Source organism: Aptenodytes patagonicus, chromosome 18 (assembly GCF_965638725.1).
Source record: "Aptenodytes patagonicus chromosome 18, bAptPat1.pri.cur, whole genome shotgun sequence".
NCBI classification, from domain to species: Eukaryota; Metazoa; Chordata; class Aves; order Sphenisciformes; family Spheniscidae; genus Aptenodytes; species Aptenodytes patagonicus.
The window spans coordinates 11,640,816-11,658,039 of NC_134966.1; the positions used below are offsets into that span (position 1 = coordinate 11,640,816).

The 17,224-nt window shown below is 44.4% G+C and overlaps 1 protein-coding gene across 6 annotated transcripts in view; it reads left to right on the forward strand.

The window, feature by feature from the left end:
• Positions 1–15,540, forward strand: part of CRB2 (crumbs cell polarity complex component 2) — a 44,181-nt gene extending 28,641 nt beyond the window's left edge. For 4 of the 6 annotated variants that reach the window (XM_076355221.1, XM_076355218.1, XM_076355222.1 and 1 more), the window contains 7 exons: positions 583–1,527; positions 2,372–2,928; positions 3,815–3,980; positions 4,834–5,701; positions 7,358–7,474; positions 7,948–8,074; positions 11,124–12,359. In XM_076355221.1, coding sequence (XP_076211336.1) covers positions 583–1,527; positions 2,372–2,928; positions 3,815–3,980; positions 4,834–5,701; positions 7,358–7,474; positions 7,948–8,074; positions 11,124–11,351 — 3,008 coding nt within the window. In that variant the 3' untranslated portion in view covers positions 11,352–12,359. Of the gene's footprint in view, positions 1–582; positions 1,528–2,371; positions 2,929–3,814; positions 3,981–4,833; positions 5,702–7,357; positions 7,475–7,947; positions 8,075–11,123 lie in introns of all 6 variants that reach the window. The other 2 variants (XM_076355219.1, XM_076355220.1) reach the window with 2 other exon arrangements.
• The last annotated feature ends 1,684 nt before the right edge of the window (positions 15,541–17,224 follow it).

The window sequence follows — 17,224 nt, forward strand, 5'->3', positions numbered from 1 at the left end:
AGTTTTGTGAGTGTTTTACAACTGGAGGGTTGTCTGGGAATTTGAATTTTCTTAACTGAGGCTTTCCCATAACTTCCCCAGCTAGTGATCCATTTTGATGCTGTCTGCAACAATGGTGCCTGGAACATGCTCCAGTCAGATCTATAGACTTACTTTCAACGTACCCAATCTATGTATGAAAGAAGCATAAAATCCTTGTCTGTGCTGTTTTGTCCCTTTAATATCCTCTGCTTGCTCTCCTTGCATGTTGATTACCTGTGGTGTTTGAGATTGTCTGGGAGAGGACAGTAGAGACTGTTGGATGATGTAGGCTGCCTGGCTGAAGCTCTATAAATAGCACCTTCTTTGCAGCATCTGGGACAGCACAGAAGTGGTTTTCTTGCTCTTATGTTAGTGGTAGGCCACTCTGTAGTGAGCGCGGGGCTTCTTGCTGGCAGCTCTTGGTCATTTGGTGGTTTCCTGAAGAGAATGGCTTAGAGAGCGGCAGTGCTGGGGAGGGCAGTCTGTGCCTGGCAGGCTTGCTCTGGGGAAGGGAGTCACAATCCCCTGCAGTGAGATCCCATTTCTAAATCTCTTTCGCAGGTGTGGAATGTGCTGTTAACATCAATGAGTGTGAGGAGGGTCCCTGCAAGAATGGAGCTGTCTGTGAGGATGGCATTGCTGACTATACCTGCCACTGTGCCCCTAGCCAGGATGGCATTATATGGGGAGGGAAGAACTGCTCTGTCAAGCTCACTGGGTGCCAGACGCACGACTGCCAAAATGGGGCCTTGTGCATCCCAACCTACCAAGCTGAGAGCCACGGCCACCTGTGCCAGTGCCAGCCTGGTTTCTATGATGCCACATGCTCAACACCAACAACGTTTTCCTTTGCTTCCAGAGGGTATCTCCTCATTGAGCTGCCCGTGAATAATCAGAGCAGGAGGGACGTAGCAGATCAGCTTGCCAGCGTGTCCCTCCGGTTCCGAACCACCTTGCCCAGCGCTATCCTTTTTTACCGAGGCCATGAAGCTGAATACTTGTTCCTGGAGCTCTTTGATGGCATTCTGCATGCAGGACTGAAGAGGGAGGATGCTGAGTACCCGCTGTTCCTGGAGGGGCTGAGAGTTGATGATGGCCAGTGGCATAAAGTTGAAGTTGTTCTGCACAGCACTGTGCAGCTAAAGCTCTGGCATGACTCTTGCAATGCAGGTGTCTGCCTGCAGAGCTCTCCTGTCCCACATGGCAATGCTTTGATCCTGCATGCCTTCCTGAACATGTATGTGGGAGGTGCTGAGGATCCAATGGCCAGCCACACACTGAGCCAGCAAGGCTTTGTCGGCTGCCTGGAAGACTTTCAGGTAGATGCTGAAGCTGTGCTCCCGGTGGATCTGCCTGTGGGCGAGTCCTCCCCAGTGAAGCGGGGCTGTGACCGGACAGAGTGGTGCCTCTCCCAGCCCTGCTTTCATGGTGGGCTGTGTGTGGACCTTTGGGCAACCTTCAGGTGTGACTGTTCTAGGCCTTACGGAGGCCCTGCTTGCTCATATGGTAAGTGCCACATGATCCACATCTGCCAGCTCCTCTGTCAGTTGGTGCTTCAAAGATACTAGATAAGCATTGATGCTAGCTCTGGAAGCAGTATTTTCTACTTGACCAGTGAGAAAACTGAAGCCAAACCCTCTGTAAATAAAATTCTCATTGATCCCTTTTCTGTCACTTGCTCCTGCAGGAACAATTGTCAGTTTTGTGGTGCAGATGTTATTCCTTGTTGAGCCAGAGGCTCTGACTTCATCTTTGTATCAGATCTATGTGAATGCAGGAGGGCAGGGAAGTTGTTTTACTGTGAAAAGTTGATCTTGAGCTTCTGCGTTAAGGATGAATAGGAATGTATTGCTTTATAGATAAAACACAAAGTGTTAAAAGAAGCTCTTTACAATTTTGAGTTAAAATCATATCTATTTGCATTTTTTTGTTCCTGCAAGGCTTATATTAATATTTTTCCAGTTTTTTGTTTCACTCCTGAGCCCTCAACATGGGAAGTACAAAGTTGTTTGGCTGTTACCACCAAATTTACAAATTTTAAAAGCAACTTTGTAGCTTAAGAGTCCTTGAGTAAATCTGCTAGGTGGCAAGGACTCTGCCAGACCTGTTTTTCTGTCTTCTGCTACTTGGGTGTTTGAATTCATGCCCTCCAGAGAAAGCAAGGACACATTCACCTACTTCTTAATTTCACAGATCTGCGTGGGGAGAGAGCATAACTACCCTGATGCCTGTTGAAAATGTTCGGAAGAAAGGTCTTCCCTCATTCATAAGGAGTTGCAGCTTAGAATATCCCTGTGCCAGCTGCGTTCCCCTTGTCACTGAACTGATGTGCGTTCATTTTCTCTTCCAGAGCGCCCAGCAGCAACATTTGGCCTCGAGAATTCCACCAGCTTTGCCTCTTTCACCCTTTCTGATAGCCTTGGTGCAAACTTCAACATCTCCTTTTTCATTCGTAGTCGGAAACCTAACGGTTTGCTATTGCAAATCAGCAACGAAACTGACCCTTGCCTCACCATATACTTGAAGAATGGCAAGCTGAAGATTGAGATGTTATCTACAGATGCTGTGACGTTTCCAGAAAATTTAGTTGATGGGAGAAGACATTTGGTAGCTCTGTCTTTCCAAGAAGGAATTGTTGGTGCTCACCAATCAGACACATACCTGGAGCTAGGACAGCTCATAGCAAGACCTCTTTTAGCTGGTTATGAAGTGTATATTGGTGGACATCATAACGCAGACAGCGCTGATATGTGGGGAGGCTATTTTAAAGGCTGTTTGCAAGACATCCAACTGAACAGCCACCAAATACATTTTTTTCAAGTTGAGAACTACAGTCTGCCGCAGGAACTCAATAGGACTCAAAATGGTAATCTTGTGGATGGTTGCATCTCTGATAACACCTGCAAGGTATGATGTCTCTCGTTTGTCTCTACATGTGTACAGTTGTTTATTATAGTTCTGTGATTACAGAAAAGTTTTGACTGTTGCTGATATCAGGAAGATGAGAAGGTTGGGGGTTTTTTTAAGTATTGAAGGACACATGGTCCCATATGCTCCTACGTCACTCAATATACTACATACAATTTAAGCATCAAGTTTTCTCTAGCTCCCCTGTAGTTTTTGTAGTTTGTAGAACTTGGGCAGTCTGGCTCTTGTGCTGCCCGCCTCCATTTTGCTGAGCCCACACACATGTTCCAGACTCCACCTTCTAACCAGTAACCTTTCCAGCTCTTCCCTTCGTCCTGTTTCAATTGCACAACAACCTCTTCCCCCAGGAATCCGTTGCTTCAGGAACAACAGTTCAAGGAACTGTCTCCATGGTGCCCTTAGACCAGAACTGTCTCTCCTTTATGCCACACGTGATGATGGGGAGGCCGTACTCCCTAATTTTGCCCTTCTTGCTCATGGTGCTATGAAGTACTGTCACGCCTCTGGTATTAGGTGTGTCCCTCTAGTGACAGAACTTTGTGAGGTTTTCAGGAGCATTGCAGCATGTTTCATCTGTTTCTTACCTTTGCTTTTGTGCTTTGTTCTTTTCCAAATTGATGGAGCTCTGCCTAGGGAGTTTCTGTTGATCAGCAGTGCATGCAGGGAGAGGCAGCATCTCGGGAATTTCTTGTACAGAGACCCTTGTGCTTCCTCCACTGCTGTTGAGTCACTATTTTAATTACCCTTCTTTCTCGATTCAAGCGCTGCTCATGCTAATCTTTGTTGTCACATTTCCTTCTACCAAATTCTCTTACATCCAAAGATGAATTACGCTGCTCCTAAATTCCACTATTTTGTTTTTCAGTCTGAACCATGTCAGAATGGTGGCAGATGCATCGTCACTTGGAATGATTTCCATTGCAGCTGTCCAGCAAATTTCACTGGGAAATTTTGTGAAGAGAGAGTCTGGTGTGAAAGTGACCCATGTCCTGAAGCTACCACCTGTATAGATGTTGTAGCAGGATATGTGTGTAAGTGCTGTTCCCCACTTATGTGTTGGTAAAATCCTTAATGTTCACTGTCTATAAGCAGTATTCCTAGTTTGTACTGTTGCAATAAATATAAACACGTGCCGCAAAAAGGAAACTGAGAATGATGCCCAGGTATACACTCTTGCAGGCAGCGTGCACTTCATGGATTTACCACCAGGTTCTGATAGAGCAAAGATGGTATTCAAAGGTGTTTTATTTTGTTACTTTGACTTGATCAGGGAGGAACCTGTCCACTTTTGTGGAGTGATTGCCTACCTTATTATCATTGCAGTGCAAGGACCATCCTGCTCTCTGTAACGTTCAGCTATTTCTAGAGTCTCAGGTTATTTCACCAAGTAGGACCCAATTAAATATTGCAAATGTGTCTCAGTTTTCTCCTAAGACAGAACCATGGAGAATGAAGAAAACTAGTTAGCTAATGATGTCCTGATATGGAGGGAGTGTTGTCTAGTGGCTGGGAAGTGTTCTGGAACTCAGGATGTTGGGGTGTTCCCAGCTCTGCCACTGGCTGCCTCAGCAGCTTTGGGTGTATTACTTTCCTGACTGACGTTCTAGTTTTTCTAGCAGTAAAAGGGGAATAGTTCTATTTTTGTGCAGTGCTGTGAGACTGATGAGTAAAAATTGCTACACAAGAGCTGGATATTATTATCAGAGGTAAAACTGTAAACAGGAAGAGCTTTAAGGATGCCAGCAGCTAGGCCTGTAATCCTACTCACACTAAGCTTACATGATTCTTAAGGGAGAGAACCTGCCAGGAGTTTGCCATTGGTCTGTCTCAAACATGACACCAACTGTCTTTCAAATCCCTTATGCTCTATCCCCTTATTTATAGGTCTGGCTAATGCAACATTTGATAGTTATGCTGCCATTGAATTTACCACCAATACATCAGTGATTAGAACTCTGAGCAGCCTCCACGTGGATTTCAGAACCAGGGATGAAGATGCTGTTTTGCTTCGGGCTGTGGAAGAAGTGGATTCCCTGCAGATAGCCATTAAGAACTCCTCCCTGCTTGTTGACATCAGGAGTGGGAATAGCATCGAAGGCGTCAGCTTCCTGAGTCAGAAGTCTGTCACGGACGGTGCCTGGCACACCATCTCTGTGTCTATGGAAGAGCCATCTGCGCTTTCTTCCAGATGGCTGGTTCGTTTGGATGGGTCTGTCAATATGACTCTGCAGGGAAATGCTGGGAACTTGGACTTCCTAAAGAACAACGCACTGATTGTTTTAGCTGAAAATTTCACTGGCTGCCTAGGACAAGTGAAGATAGGGGGGATCTACCTGCCATTCACTGCCCAGCTCTCGTACCCCCAGCCAGAACAGTTCCAGCAGTTCAGCAGAAGGACCATCCAGCTGGGTTGCACTGGGGCTGATGTTTGCGCTTCTAGCCCTTGCCTCAATGCTGGTACCTGCGAGGACTTGTTCAATTCCTTCAGCTGTGCCTGCAGTGCTGGCTGGGGGGGGCTGCTGTGCGAGTCTAACCTTGATGACTGCCAGTCAAGCCCATGTGTTCATGGGGACTGTGTCGATGCAGTAGCAGATTTTCAGTGTGAATGCTTCCGGGGATACATTGGGAAGAAGTGTGACATCAATGTCGATGACTGTGTGCGGCACCAGTGCCTAAATGGAGCCACCTGTGTTGATGGGGTTTATGGCTACTCCTGCAAGTGCCCTCCTCAGTATTCAGGACCTCGCTGCGAGTAAGTGCTTGGTTGGTTTGATGTAGGGGTCAGAGGAGCCCCCAGATAAATTGGACTTTTACTGTGGGACACTTTGGGAAAATTTTTCATTGCAAGTATCTGGTGGGTAAAGCACCTAAATTCTGCCATGAATTGGAAGGTGTTGTCCAGGTCCAAATCCTCACTGAAAGGTGCTCAGCCTCATACAGGATAAGGATCCTTCCTTTTTATGTGGGTTATCCCCATGCTATGTTTCAGAGCTGTTTAAAGTGCAAGTACTGTAGCCTGTTGTCACTTCCCTCTTGCATTCCCTAAGAAGTCTTCTCCAAGATTTGACTCCCCTCTGGCATATTCCTATATTGATTTAAAACAAAACAGAACAAACAAAAAAACCCCCCGCTGGCCTGCTTATGAAATGAAAGGAGCCTCCCAGCCCCCGGAGGATGGAGCAGGCTGTATGCTAAAGTTTCAGGTGCACTGAATGTCCCAGAGTGATGGTCCCAGTGAGGATGGGTTTCTGGGCAGAGTGCAGAAGAGGGACAGTCTAATCTCTGCTGAGAATGCTGTTTTTGATAAACCTTTGATGCTATGTTTATAGACATCACCTGTAGCAGGAGTTCCTAACTGCGGTTATTTTTGCTACCAGTGGTACACAGCCAGCTTTCAAGGGATACTCAGCCTGCCTGTGAGCAGAAAGCTGCCAGTGCTAACGAAGGTGCCCATTGCTACTACCTCTGCAAAAACAAGCCTTACCCTGACAAATATTTTCCTATAATATTATAGATAAAAATACATACGCACTCCTAGACTGATTGACAGCATTCCTTCAACCAAGGGCTTGGTTGTATTTTGTGGCATTGGCCCTAAGACTAAGGGCATTGTTTCTGTGTATTGGTTAAAAAAAAAAAGTCTATTTGAGTATTCTTCTTATCGAAGGCGTACTGGGAGAAAAAAGTTTCTCTACCCGTCGCCTTACTGCCTGTACTGCTTAGCAGTGCACATTTCATGATCCCTCCATGGAGCTCACTTAAAATTTGATGGGAAATCGGTATAGAGTCAGGAGGAGGGCTGGGTTTTTTTCATAAGGTCTGTATTTATAGCATTTGTATTAGTTTGGAAAAAATCCAGCATATTTAGTCACAAAGGTATGTCTCATATCAGTAAAGGAAGTAGGAATCAACATGTTACTTAGACTTCCATCTACTTGTGCCTGTTCAAATTGAACATTGAGATAACTGCAGCTCAGCCATGTAAGTATTTATCTAATCTGCCCAGGTCGAATTTCCCGTTGTTCTTGCTTCATTCTGGTGTAGACAGTTCTCTAGTACTTGCATTATCCTTTCTGTGGCCTAGCTGTGCTGCAGTTTGGTATTCCAACAGTATCTTGTCTCTGTTTATATTTTCATCAGCAAGAATAGGCAACTATGTGAGAAGAGTCCTAGTACTGATAGAGCTCCTGCATATTCTCTGGGCATGCTCAAAGTGATACTCTGATATCATGGAAGATTTCTGAGACTATTCCCTTCTCTTCCCTTCTCCACTTGTGCCAGACTCCTTCCTAGAAATACCAATGACTGTGCTTATGACCCTCGCCAGCCCAGTCTCCACTGAGCCTGAGTACACTTTCACCCTCCCCAAAAACTGATTGCTTTAAAGGCTGTCTCTTGCTTTTCCCAGATGGCCGTTCCCACCTGAGCAATGTGGTAAGAACTTCACCTGTCTGAATGGTGGCAAGTGCATCAGTGAGAGCTGGGGAGCCAACTGCACTTGCAAGCCAGGTTTCACTGGAAGGAAGTAAGTGCTTTCTTTCTGATGCCTGCAAAGGAGCTTGTGTTCTGATTCTTACATCAGTGGGATAGCTGAGCAGGTTCAAATCATCCTCTTACATATCCTTTTGCCATTCAAACAACTGCTCCAAAACTGTAAACTAGCAGTTATTTTTAGAAGAGGCAGGCTTGATACGATCCTGCTGACAACACCAATTTTTGCAGTGTGAACTGCTTCCGAGTAGTTCTTGTGCCTCATGAGAATTCATTAACTGTGCTAGAGACCCATACTGGCTTCAATCATACAGAAATGACAAAAGGAGGATTGGTATGAATGGGTAAAATTTTCATGTCGTTGACCCTGGAGAAAGCACCTGAAAAAGATACAACAGGAACTTTTCAAATAAATGAGGCTTTTGTAGACTGTATGATCTTGTGTTCTGTGGCACAAGAACATACGTGAGAAATTTCGTTTAATTCTAATACACTTTTCCTTTCCAGTTGTGAAATTAATATAAACGAGTGTGATCCAAACCCTTGCCAGAACGGAGGTACGTGTCGAGACTCTGAGAACAAATACGAGTGTTTGTGCAGTGCCAGCTACACGGGAGAGCGCTGTGACATTAACGTAAGCACTTCCCTTCGCTCGCGGAAGCTCCTGTCTATTCTTCCAACCTGTGCGTTGTGAGGAGCAGCAGAAGTAGGCTTAGCAGAGCCCTTGGGTACCAGGGTGTTAGTGACTGCCTACGCGTTGCACAGTCCCCTGCATGTGTCTTGGCTAAAGCACACCGGTAAGCACAGTTAGGAAATCAGCTGGTACCAAAGAAACCTGAAGTGGGAAATTTTATGTTCTTTGCAGTGCTGCTGCATGGTAGTCTCCAGCATATAAGCAACTGCAGCAAATACTTCTCAGTATCTGCACGGGCTGCCATATGGTTTTCAGGGCTGTCTCTGCAACTTTCCTTAGATTTTACGACTCCTTGGACAGTAATCAAACTACTGCAGTTGGACCTGTAGAAAGGAGATATTACTTGTATCTCCCCCCCAGTTTCCTGGAGAATAGAATTTCAGCTGGCGTTTTATCTTGGATGAGATAGTTACAAAGCACCTTCCCTCTCCAAAGATCATCTGGGTAGAAATGGATGTGTTTGGAGAAGGGAAGTCGGATGAAGTCAAGCTAAAAGTGATTCAAGTACAAGTAAAAAAGTAGCATCCTTTGTCTGCTGAGTCTGCTTCTGACCGGATGGGCCTGGTGGATGGGCAGTCTCAGTGATGCTCTTCCTTTTCTGCATAATCAAAGCATTGCTGTTTGAGCCTGAAATCCTTTCTGAGTGGAAGTTGTTAAATCATACACTTGCTTTTTCTCTGTAAAGCTATTGCACGGACAGGTAGCTTGTCTGGTAACTTGGGAATGTACTAACCCATACTGCATGGAACAGGCTGTGTGCCGAGGTGGGGTTTGCTGCTGTTGCTGTTACTAAGGGTTCTGTAATGCATGTGCCACGAGGTCACTCCTGACACTTCCAGTTTGCATGCATAGACTCCTTCAGGCATCTCTGTCTCCTCTGTCCCAGGACACTTGTAGATTCCGTGCATTCATTTTCACCACCCCCATTACTTTTTGCAGAACTGTCTGTCTTTTCCCTCTTAAAAGGCCAGTGCCTGTGGTGGGGCAGGGAGGAGGACAAGGTGTGGCTGTTGGCCGTGTTTCCTATTAATGATCGTTGTAGAAGCGAAGGGCTGTTAGCTGCGCTCTCTTGCTCTTTCTCCCTCCCACCAACAGTAGCAACTAAAGAGCGTGCAAGAGGCAGTAGGGTGGACTGCTAAAAACTCCTGTAGTGTTGGTACCGTGTGACTAATCTGCATGCTGTGCAAAACTAGAACTAACCCCTAGCACATCGCTTGAGTTTTGGCAGGCTCAGAGAATCAACTTGAACTTCAGTCATTTGACAATGGCAGAAGAACTTCTAGGTACTCTGGGAATATTCCTTCTGTGCTGTATTGCTTTGTGACATTGGCGTGGACTGTATGGCATCCAAAAGCTGTAAATAATCAAGCTGGAATTCTTTTGTTTTTATCTGTAAGGTGGCAGATACTGTTTTTAGCAGTAAGAAATATTTCTTATTTTTAGGCTTATCGTAATTTTAAAGCTTTCTTTCATGACAAAAATTCCACAGTTTTTTCATTCTTTGTTGTGTTCCATACCATCCTTAATTCCACCAGAATCTAAAGAATACTCATTCGGCTACATTTCTCTCCTCAGTACTTGGACCTTTTATTGTCTCCATCTCCCATCCATGTACTGACCTTTTTAACATCCTCCCCTTCCTGCTGCAAGTTGTCTTCAAGTCTGTTCCACAGCATTTTTATATAGTGTGGACATTAAAGTATGTGCCGTTGTAATTTAAAAGTTTTGAGCTACAAATTCAAGGGCTCTAGTACTTGCCATTCACTAGTGAAATTATTTAAAATCTGTTGCCCTAGGATTTCGTAAAGTTCCTGCAAGGTATGTCAATTCTTGGTTTTGTATCCTAGTCTTTCCTCTGGCTTTGAGATTTGTTAACTGTTAAGCCTGAAACTTACTACATCTCCCTGTCCCAAGATCTTCAAGGAAGCACTGAAACACAAGTCTGCGTATAATCTTCTTGCGATGGATAGTTTAATAGCTAAATAAATTCTCTATCTTGCCGTCAGAGGCATCATTGAACTTTTTTTTTTAGTATCATTCCCCTGCTCGGGGAAACTTTCTGGGGTTACTGAAAATTCACGTTACTCTGCATTAACTCCTTAGTTTTAAATTTTTTTTGCAACATTGATTAGATCTTTCCTAGTGCCACCTACGTATTTTAGTCTGATATTGGCAAGGAGGCCCCTTAAAAGATTTCCACCGTGGATGCTGAATGTACTGGCATTTAAATCTTAAGGGGCCATCCTGTTGTGAAAAACCGTAAGCAGAGAGGAGAATATGGAGTGTGTGATGCTATTGGGACAGTTTCACCTCATCTAACAATGTCTGAAGTGTTGCTCAGACTCTTCACTACTGCTGTTCTAACGGTAACAAACAGCCGTGCATTACCTTCATCAGCAAGTGGTGTGCAAGGGACAGCTTTCTTTGTAGCAATTTTATAGCTCCGGGATTGGTCCCATAAATTGTCTGCATTTAGTTTTGCTGTCTCCATGCCGGTTAGCTGCCCAGCTCAGTAAATCCTCTCTTTTCTTCCTTGTGGTAACTCTGTCCATGTGCCCTGCATGAATTATTGTAATGGTATTAACTGTTCCATCGGTAAATCTCTGTTTGTAACTCTGCCCTGTCGAGATCAGCCTCAGCAAAGCTGCCAGTTAAAGAGTGTCGTTGATGAGTGTCACTAGCTTTGAATTAGAAGGAAAAATTCAGAATGTGTTACTGTCTTTGTATTAAAAATAGTCAATTTTAAAAAATAAGTTTGAACGTGTTTTGCTGAGAGATTAAAGAATGAACATGAGCATTCTTTGTGCAGGTGCCCTCAAGCCCTGTACTTGTTCCTTGCTTGTCCTTCTCCAGTCAGGTACAGATCTTCTGCTTTATTTTTTTGCTTTTTAAAAAAATTTTCCCCTCTAATCTGACCATTTTGGTTTCTTCGACTTAAGTTATTGTAACCACTGGAGTTTCATTGTTTCTCCATTAATTTCTTTTACAGAAAGGGACTCCAGGTGCTCTCTTCCCCTCCCCACTAATTGAAGTAGCTGTCCCTGTAGCCTGTGGCTCTTTACTGCTACTCAGTATTGGTCTCATATTCATGATTCTCACTGCAAGGAAGAGGCGCCAATCAGAGGGAACCTACAGTCCAAGTCAGCAAGAAGTGGCAGGAGCTCGGTTGGAGATGGACAGTGTCCTAAAAGTGCCACCTGAAGAGCGGTTAATATAGGCACTACCATGACAAGGAGATGCACCCGCAAGGTCTGCTTTGACCTTGATCTCTTTCCAGCACTTGCAGCAGCAGATCCACCCTATCTCAGTTTCCTTAAGGCATGGTGATGAAGACATGGACTTAGAAGTGCAAGGCAGACTGTATATGCAGTAGCTGTTCCAGCTGGTTTCAGTTAATTGCGTCAATTGCACACCCCTGGCTCAAAGTGAGCCTCTTTCCCGCCCCACCGACTGCCCCATACGTTCACCTCCACAGGAGCTGTTGAGGTGCACCTGCTTTGAAGTTGCTCTGGCTCCATTCCACCTTTCAGGCAGCAATGGCATAGCTAAATCTGCTTTAAAAGGCAGGGTTCAATTAGGCACTAATTTACAGATTAAGAGCTATATATACTTTTAAGGAGCACTGTATAGAGGGTATTTATGATTGGTTTGTATATACTGTTCTGTTTTTGTCAATAACTCAAAGCTTTTTCAGCTCAGGTGTATGAGGTTTTTCACAAGCAGTCAGTCTTCAACAGCAACAGCAGCTGTGAACTCCTGCCCTGTGACAGCCACAGCGTTACAGGGAATTGTCAGGAATTACTGAAATCATTGTACAAATCAATGTTTTATGAAGTGATTGCTGTTAGACATTCCCATGGGTACCGCACAGGAAAGGTGCAGTCAGACCGTTGTGGGTTTGTGGGCCAGTGCTGTACCTGTTGCCAAGTGCTGAACTTACTGCTTGCGTCGGGGAGGGGGAAGAGATGAGCAGGAAAAGGGCCACCAGACTGCTTCTGTATTCCCTGGTGTGACAGCCAGGTGACAGTGCAAGGGGTGGGGGGGAGCTCCTGTCTAGCACTGCTGTCAGCACAACGCAGCTTAGAGGGAGGCGCTGGGGACTGGGATGAGGGATGTGAAATGCAGCACTGTCCACGTGGAAGCTCTGAGTAACACCCTGTTCTACCACAGCAGCCAGTGTGGGCGCATCTTAGCAACTCCTCCGTTGTGGGAGCAGTCGGGGCTGCAGGGGCTGCCCTTCTCCTTGCAGTTGTTGCAGCCACGGCGATTGCCATGAAGAGGAGGAGAGCAACTCGGGGAACATACAGCCCAAGCCGTCAAGAAAAAGATGGGGCTCGAGTGGAGATGTGGAATGTAATCAAGATGCCACCGACCGAGAGACTGATATAAGAACTGGGGTCACACAACAGGTGCTGTGTCATTCTTTAACAATCATGGAACTGCTGCAGCGTCTCTGTCTTAGGTCTTGAGATGTGTTTTTGTAGGACAGGTCTGTACTGCTTTAAGCTACTTCATAGACTACAGGCAACTGCCTGCTGTTACTTGGCAGTAAGATTCAACTGCTTGAATGAGCTCGGTTATTGCAGCTCAACCCATAAAAGATTTATGTAAAACTGGTCTGCCAGCAAGAGCAGTAAAGTCTGGGAGGAAAAAAAAAAAAAGTTCTGGAGGGGCCGTGGAGGAGAGGAAGCAAGCAGGGGCTGTGGCAGCAGAGGGCGGGTACACAGAACTGCTAACAATGCAATACCGTGTGTCACCAGCAAGAGAGATGGCCGGGCCACCTGTCCACTGCCGAGCCTTACCACTTCTGCCTCTCCCTCAGCCACGCAAGGGCTCATAGCCTTAGTCACTGTCACCACCATGCAGTCAACATAAACAGCACCATGCGAATAAGTGAGGCAGGTCTAATTAATGGGAATTAAACCCCTGTATTAAGAAATAATGTGAATAATGTGGTTGTTTAAAAAAAAAAAAACCCATGTGCCTGTGCCTCCTCTGCAAAGCTAAGGCAGGTGACTGACTGATGGGAGATATTTCCTAGGGCTGCTGCTGTCCTTCCATAACTAGGCCAGTTAGTTAGCATTACATGACCGGACAACAAATACCACTCTGCTGTATTAGACACTTGACTAAATCTTTTCCTGAATAGACTAAACCATAGGAATAAATTAAGTGCCTTCCTGAGACTGAGTTGCCAGTTACAGTATTAACTTTCTGGAAAGGAGGATGTTTATATGTAGAAAAACTGATCACTTTCTTTTGATCAGCCTTTGGAACAAGGTTGATGTTAGCAGGCTGGATGTTTTTTCCCCCATCTGTTCATAGCTGCAGTGGCTGCCATCCACCCAGAGCAGCATGACCACAGAACGGGCCTTAGTAAGAGATTTAATGTTTGAACATCAGGTGATGCTTGTGTGAGGAGGGCAGAAGGAGATATTTCAAGACCCCCGCACCTCTCGGGACAGACAGGTTTGGGCTTGTCAGTACAGAAGAGTGGAATTCAGTTAACTAATATAGTGACCTTTAACAGGAAACCAGGGTTTATGTTGTAGTGAGACACAGCATTCATTTTCCACATTGCCCTAAAAAGGATATTTATTTTGTGGCTTTACTTCTCCTTTGTTACTGTTTTAGCTGTTGAGTGTGCTATTTCTTCTTTAGTATAACATGGCAGAGCCTGTGGAAAGCAATGCAGCAGAGCAGGCCAAATAAGGTCTAAAATCATTAGCATTTCAGGATAATTACTACAACTATCAGTGAGAAATATTTTAGAAAAGAGTATCTGCTTTTTAATCTCCAAAATACTGTTAATAAGCAGGGTGTGAATCTGTCCATCATAGTTAATCGCCACTGGAAAAAAATGCTATTCTATTTTGCTCTTGGATTTTTTTTTTTTTTTTTTTTTTTTTTTACACTGTAGCTGTAAATTTGTCTGTAATTCTAAGCAAAGGGAAGAGTACAAAGCTACTGATCAGGTCTGTCTGCTTAAGAACAGGTCTTCTGCATGCTGCTGATACAAGAGTGAAAATTTTGGAAAATAGAAAAAAACAAAACATTGGGAGACAAGACGATTGATATTTTGTGTGTAAGATCACTTTCCCTCTAATACTGAGAAAAAGTTGAAAGAGCAAGCGGCAATCCCACCCTGGCTATGGGTTGGAAAGGAGTTGGACATAGTACTGGTAAAGAAAGAAATGACCTAACTTCAGTTTGGGGAGCTTGCTAGCGCTTTTATTTACTTATCAGTAATAACCCTGCCATTACTTCTAATATGAATTATTTGCTCTGTGTATTTTCCAGATGCTATTTAGGAAGGTCTAACACACTTTCAGAATAGAGACAGTTATACTGCCCAGTCACCTTGCTGCAGTGGAACTAGTTAAACTGCACACCTTAGGAAAAAGGTGAGTGTAGTTTTGCTCGGCAGCATTTGTGCAACCGAATAAACAAACGAAGCAGGCAGCGCTCTTCTGGGAGAGCAGGTCTGAGGGGGCAGGCCCCCCATGCTGAGCTGGTTACCCTGTCTCTGGAGAAATGAAAATTCACCCTTGGTCTGAGTCTGGCCCTGCCTTAAGGGTGGGGTTATGTCCTGGTGAGAAAGGAGGTACCCTAGGGTAGCGTCAGGGGGCTGGTCCAGCAGCCTGGGGCAGAGCAGCCCGTGTCCCGTCAGAGCCCTGACGTGTAGCCTGTACTTAAATGCAAAGGTAGGTGTGTTTTCTTCATCCCATAATGACTTGTCATAAACCTACACCAAGCTTAGAATATGCTTTAGGTTTCTGAAAACTCAGACCCGATTAACCTCCAGGTCGTTACTTTTTCGCTCCACTCCATTTTTTGTATTTAAATTGTAGAAAAATGAAGGCAGCGGCAGGATCTAAATGAACCAATATTACTCCAGCCTGTATTACTCTGGGAAGAAAACCAGAATTGTGTTATAAGAACTGACTATTACTAAGCTACTGAAATATCCTGAAAGGCAACAAGAAGCTACAAAACCCACAACAGTAAAGACATCTAAAAACCAGCAAATTGCAAGCAGTGAGTCTGTCTGCATCCCCTGCTGTTCCTGGGTAGTCAGCAGGAAGGCTCCTGCTCAGCCGCTTTACAGGATTAGCAGAGCAGATGTTTTTATTTCAAGCACCCAAAGCCAGTACTAGCAAAAGTGTTAAAATACTTTGTCAGTGTCTTGAGCATTTCTGCAAAATAATTTATGAAAGTTTTTTTTTCAATAATGAATTTAACTTTCTTTTGATATTTAATTTTTGAATATATTTTTTCACAAAACTGGATTTGCTCTAGTTAATGATCATGATCCTGATTTCTTTTGTAATTGTAAATTTTATAATTTGTTAAAAATTAGAATGTCCTTCAGAAGAAATTTACAATAAAATTTGGTTAAAAATAGACATAGTTACCTTGACTTGTGGTTTTTGGTTTTTTTTTTTTAAGAGTAACTTGATGTCTAGATAGCTGATTTTGGTCTGTTACACACAGTTTGCACAGCTGCAACCCTCAATGCCTCTTTTACAGTTAAAATTTTACTAAATTTCTGATTATTTTTATTTGTCACACACCAGAGCTCTAAGCATAGACCTGAATGAAGCAGATCTGCACAGCAGCCAGCAAAGATCTGTTGTAGAAACATAGAAGGGGGCTGTTGTAACCTGCTGCATTTTCTGTTCACCTGTACTGAAGCATGCGCTGCTACATTTTACCATTAATCCCTTGTTTTATGAGCAAAGAGGCAAAAATCAGACTATGGCTAGAGCCATGAAATACCTAACAGCCACTGGATCCTGTGGCATGAGTCAGGACAGATTTCTGCAGCAGCAGAAATCCTCTTCCGGAGGAATGGGAGACAGCAATCTCCAGCAGAAGGGAGAAAGGTAGAGTGGATGCACGTCTCAGTCTTTACCACAATAGCTGAGCCGCAGGACAAGCTGGGAGCCCCTTCCCAGCAGGAGAGCTGTCACATGGACGGAGCTTAGTGCGAGCAGCCTGTTGAATTGGAGCAGCAGACGGAAAGGAGATTAGAATGTGGAAATAAATGACTTGAATGTAATTCAAATGGCTGCACTGATTGCTGGGAACTGTAGATGTCCATGTGCCATGAAATAAAAGCCTACACCCAGAGACTAGCACACCTCGCAGAAATAAAGCCAGCTCCACAGTCAATGCACATCCACTCTGCTGCCACATACGGCAAGATGTCTGCATCACGGGGCGTAACAGTCACTTTGGCACCGAGATAACTGCTGCACTAAAACAGCCAGGTAAGCCTGAAACCAGAGACAGTTCATCAAAATGCACGCTAGAGTGTAATGGGCCAAGACTAACAATGGGTTCCATTTACAAAAGACAGCGGACAATTCAGTTTATGGCCCCAGAAACATAATTCCCAAGCCTTCTGGAAAAATGTACAAGGTTTCTGGCAATAACCTAAGCAAACTTGCCATAGGAAATTTATACATCACTCAAAGTGCAAAATGAGCTCTACCTATAGTCATATGCCCTTGCTCCATCTTTATGCTTCCAGTAAAAGAACGGTGAGATTATATAGAGCCCGTAGTCTGTGAAAGTTTGTAACTCTCGTCAAGCAATTAATTTTACAGTGCTACAAAAAGAATCACAAGCTCACTTTTGTTTTATGATGCCATTCCACAGGACCACTTGAAAATACGGGTACAGGATTGTCACAGACCTGTGCTCCGTTGCAGTGGAACCCGGCAGTTCCCATCATTGCCAGACATTTGTCTCAAGACATCGCCACGACCTGTTGCCGTTCCCGAAGGACAGCGGGGGACTGCAGCAGCTCTTGTCTTCACTGGTTCACTTTTTAAAATACCTAAAGCTGTTAACCTCCAACGGTTAGAAGCAAAGTAAAAAAAAAAAAAAAAAAAAAAAAAGATTTTTCCAAACCTGGATGTTGTGAGAAGCAGCAGCTGACAGGCTTCTTGTTCAGTACTAACCAATTTAATCTGCTGATGTTGGAAAAATCAGTTTGATCATAAAGCCTGTATGGTAAGTGTACACGGAGCAAAACACATTAAAAAAATATTACAAGTAGACTAGAATAAATCCCGCAGTGCA